General features: G+C 58.1%; 1 protein-coding gene across 4 annotated transcripts in view; it reads left to right on the forward strand.

Annotated features, from left to right (window-relative positions):
- Positions 1 to 2823, forward strand: part of PTGES2 (prostaglandin E synthase 2) — a 9568-nt gene that overhangs the window by 5588 nt on the left and 1157 nt on the right. For 2 of the 4 annotated variants that reach the window (XM_017549029.2, XM_037745892.1), the window contains 3 exons: positions 521 to 670; positions 1253 to 1453; positions 1905 to 2022. In XM_017549029.2, the coding sequence (XP_017404518.1) occupies positions 521 to 670; positions 1253 to 1453; positions 1905 to 2022 (469 nt within the window). The remainder of the gene's footprint in view (positions 1 to 520; positions 671 to 1252; positions 1454 to 1904; positions 2023 to 2823) is intronic. The other 2 variants (XM_017549031.1, XM_037745893.1) reach the window with 1 other exon arrangement.

Raw genomic sequence — 2823 nt, forward strand, 5'->3', positions numbered from 1 at the left:
TTTGTATTTTTAGTAGAGACGGGGTTTCACCATGTTGACCAGGATGGTCTTGATCTCTTGACCTCGTGATCCACCCGCCTCAGCCTCCCAAAGTGCTGGGATTACAGGCTTGAGCCACCGCGCCCGGCCAAGGAGAATCTCTTGAACGTGGAGGCAGACGTTGCAGTGAGCTGAGATTGAGCCACTGCACTATAGCCTGAGTGACAGAGCGAGACTCAGTCTCAAAAAAAAAAAAAAAAAAAAAAACAAGAAAAAAAAAAAAAAAAAAAAAAAAAAAAAAAAAGATTTCCAGCGTAGGCCATGGCCTTCCTCCTCCGAGACCCCCACTTCATCCTCCCCACACCTCCCCGTCTTGAGGAAGTTGTGCTGGCATCCACTCCAAATCCTTCTTACTGCAAGAGTGTGGAGAGCCTTTGTTCGTTGGTCCTGGCTCCACTCTGAGGCTGGGGCAGCCGGGTTGGTAGGCCACAGGGGACAAGAGGGGAAAGGAGTCGGGGTGAGACGGTGGCTCTCTCCAAAGGCAGCCCCTGGAAGAGATCATCGCCTACTACCCAGCCATGAAGGCTGTGAATGACCAGGGCAAGGAGGTGACCGAGTTCGGCAATAAGTACTGGCTCATGCTGGACGAGAAGGAGGCCCAGCAGGTGTACGGCGGGAAGGAGGCCAGGACGTGAGTGAGGCTGGGGCTGGCGGGGGAAGGTGGGGAGGCAGGGTCTTCTCTAGAGAAGGCCAGGCTAAGCCAGATGCCGTGAACGGGGAGCAGCGTGGGAGACTGGGGGGACTGTGGCCGGGCCACGCCGGCTGTGAGTAAAGACCTTAGCCTGCGGCCAGGCGCGGTGGCTCACGCCTATAATCCCAGCACTTGGGAGGCCGAGGTGGGCAGATCACCTGAGGTCAGGAGTTCAAGACCAGCGTGGCCAATATGGTAAAACCCCCAACTCTACTGAAAATACAAAAATTAGCCAGGTGTGGTGGCACGTGCCTGTAGTCCCAGCTGCTTGGGAGGCTGAGGCAGGAGGATTGCCTGAACCTGGGAGGCTGAGAACGCAGTGAGCTGAGATTGCGGTACTGCATTCCAGCCTGGGCGACAGCGCGAGACTTTGTCTCAAAACAAAACAAAAACAGAAAAACAAAAACAAGCTTCCTGGCCAGGCTTCGCTTCCCACCCATGCAGTGGGTATGTTCTAGAGAATGCAGCCTGCTCCCAGCACTGCCCAGGGCCTGGCTCAGGAAGTCTGTCCTGCGCCCGCAGGGAGGAGATGAAGTGGCGGCAGTGGGTGGACGACTGGCTGGTGCACCTGATCTCCCCCAACGTGTACCGCACGCCCACCGAGGCTCTGGCGTCCTTTGACTACATCGTCCGCGAGGGCAAGTTCGGAGCCGTGGAGGGCGCCGTGGCCAAGTACATGGGTGCGGCGGCCATGTACCTCATCAGCAAGCGACTCAAGAGCAGGCAAGTGTGTGTGCACGTCCGGGCCTGCTGCTCCCAAGCCTCCAGTGCCACGAGCATGGTGATCCCATCACACCTCTCAGGAGACCAGCGGGCAGCTGAGGCCTAGGGCAGGCGGGAAACAAAGTATGGATTATGTGTCGCTTGGCGAAGTCAGGACTCGCACCCAGAGCTCCTGCTCACCTCCCCAGGGGCAGTAGGGCTGGCCTTGAAGCTGGGAAGCCTGGGCCCTGACTTCCCCTTCTCTGCGGCTTTCTCCCTGGCATGGTCTCTTGCCTTTGCCATAGCCTCCCCGTCTGGGACAGATGCTCTCTGAGGCGTCTGCAGGTGTGATGCTGTCACCTGGCGTGCCACCCTGGCCTCCACACCTTCCCATTCTCCCCAGAGGAGATCCCTCTTCCCTGCTTGGCTGGGACTGGCACTCCCCTGAGAGGCTTTTCCCTTCCCTACCCAGGCACCACCTCCAGGACAATGTGCGTGAGGACCTTTATGAGGCTGCCAACAAGTGGGTGGCCGCTGTGGGCAAGGACCGGCCCTTCATGGGGGGCCAGAGGCCGAACCTCGCCGATCTGGTGAGTGTGGTGGTGGCAGGTGGTGCCCAGACCGAGGGTTCTGTCTTCAGAGTGGGGGTGGTTTGCCAGGGAACATCCAGACAGCGCCTACGCCTTGCCAGAGGAAGCTGCCCCTCTGCCATCACGGATAGAAACTCACCTCAGAGTGGCTCCAGGAGAGAAACCAACAACCAGGAACAGCCTGGGTCAACATAACTGACAAGTTCAGGGAAAGGGTCGGCTGCAGGCCCTGCTGGATCCAGAGGCCCTGGTGGTGTTAACCAGGGCCAAGGCTGTCCCTCTCGCCATCCACACTTACCTTCCTGGAGTTGGCCTCAGGCTCGGGCAGGCTGGGTACGGTGCTCCAGGCTTCTCCCAGCAAGACCCCTGGGACAGCGTCTCACTGGCCTGGCTTCCTTGCTCTTTTTTTGAGACCAAGTCTCCCTCTGTCACCCAGGCTGGAGTGCAGTGGCGCAATCTCAGCTCACTGCAACCTCCACCTCCCGGGTTCAAGCAATTCTCCTGCCTCAGCCTCCCAGATAGCTGGGATTATAGGCCTGCGCCACCACGCCCAGCTGATTTTTGTATTTTTAGTAGAGAGGGTTTCAGCATGTTGTCCAGGCTGGTCTTGATCTCCTGACCTTGGGTGATCCACCCACCTCGGCTTCCCAAAGGGCTGGGACTACAGGCAAGAGCCACCGAACCTTGCCAGAAGCTCATTTTTTTTTTTTTTTTTGAGACAGAGTTTCGCTCTTGTTACCGAGGCTGGAGTGCAATGGCGCAATCTCGGCTCACAGCAACCTCTGCCTCCTGGGTTCAGGC

The sequence above is a fragment of the Cebus imitator genome, unplaced genomic scaffold, assembly GCF_001604975.1.
Source record: "Cebus imitator isolate Cc_AM_T3 unplaced genomic scaffold, Cebus_imitator-1.0 Scaffold216, whole genome shotgun sequence".
Lineage (NCBI taxonomy): Eukaryota > Metazoa > Chordata > Mammalia > Primates > Cebidae > Cebus > Cebus imitator.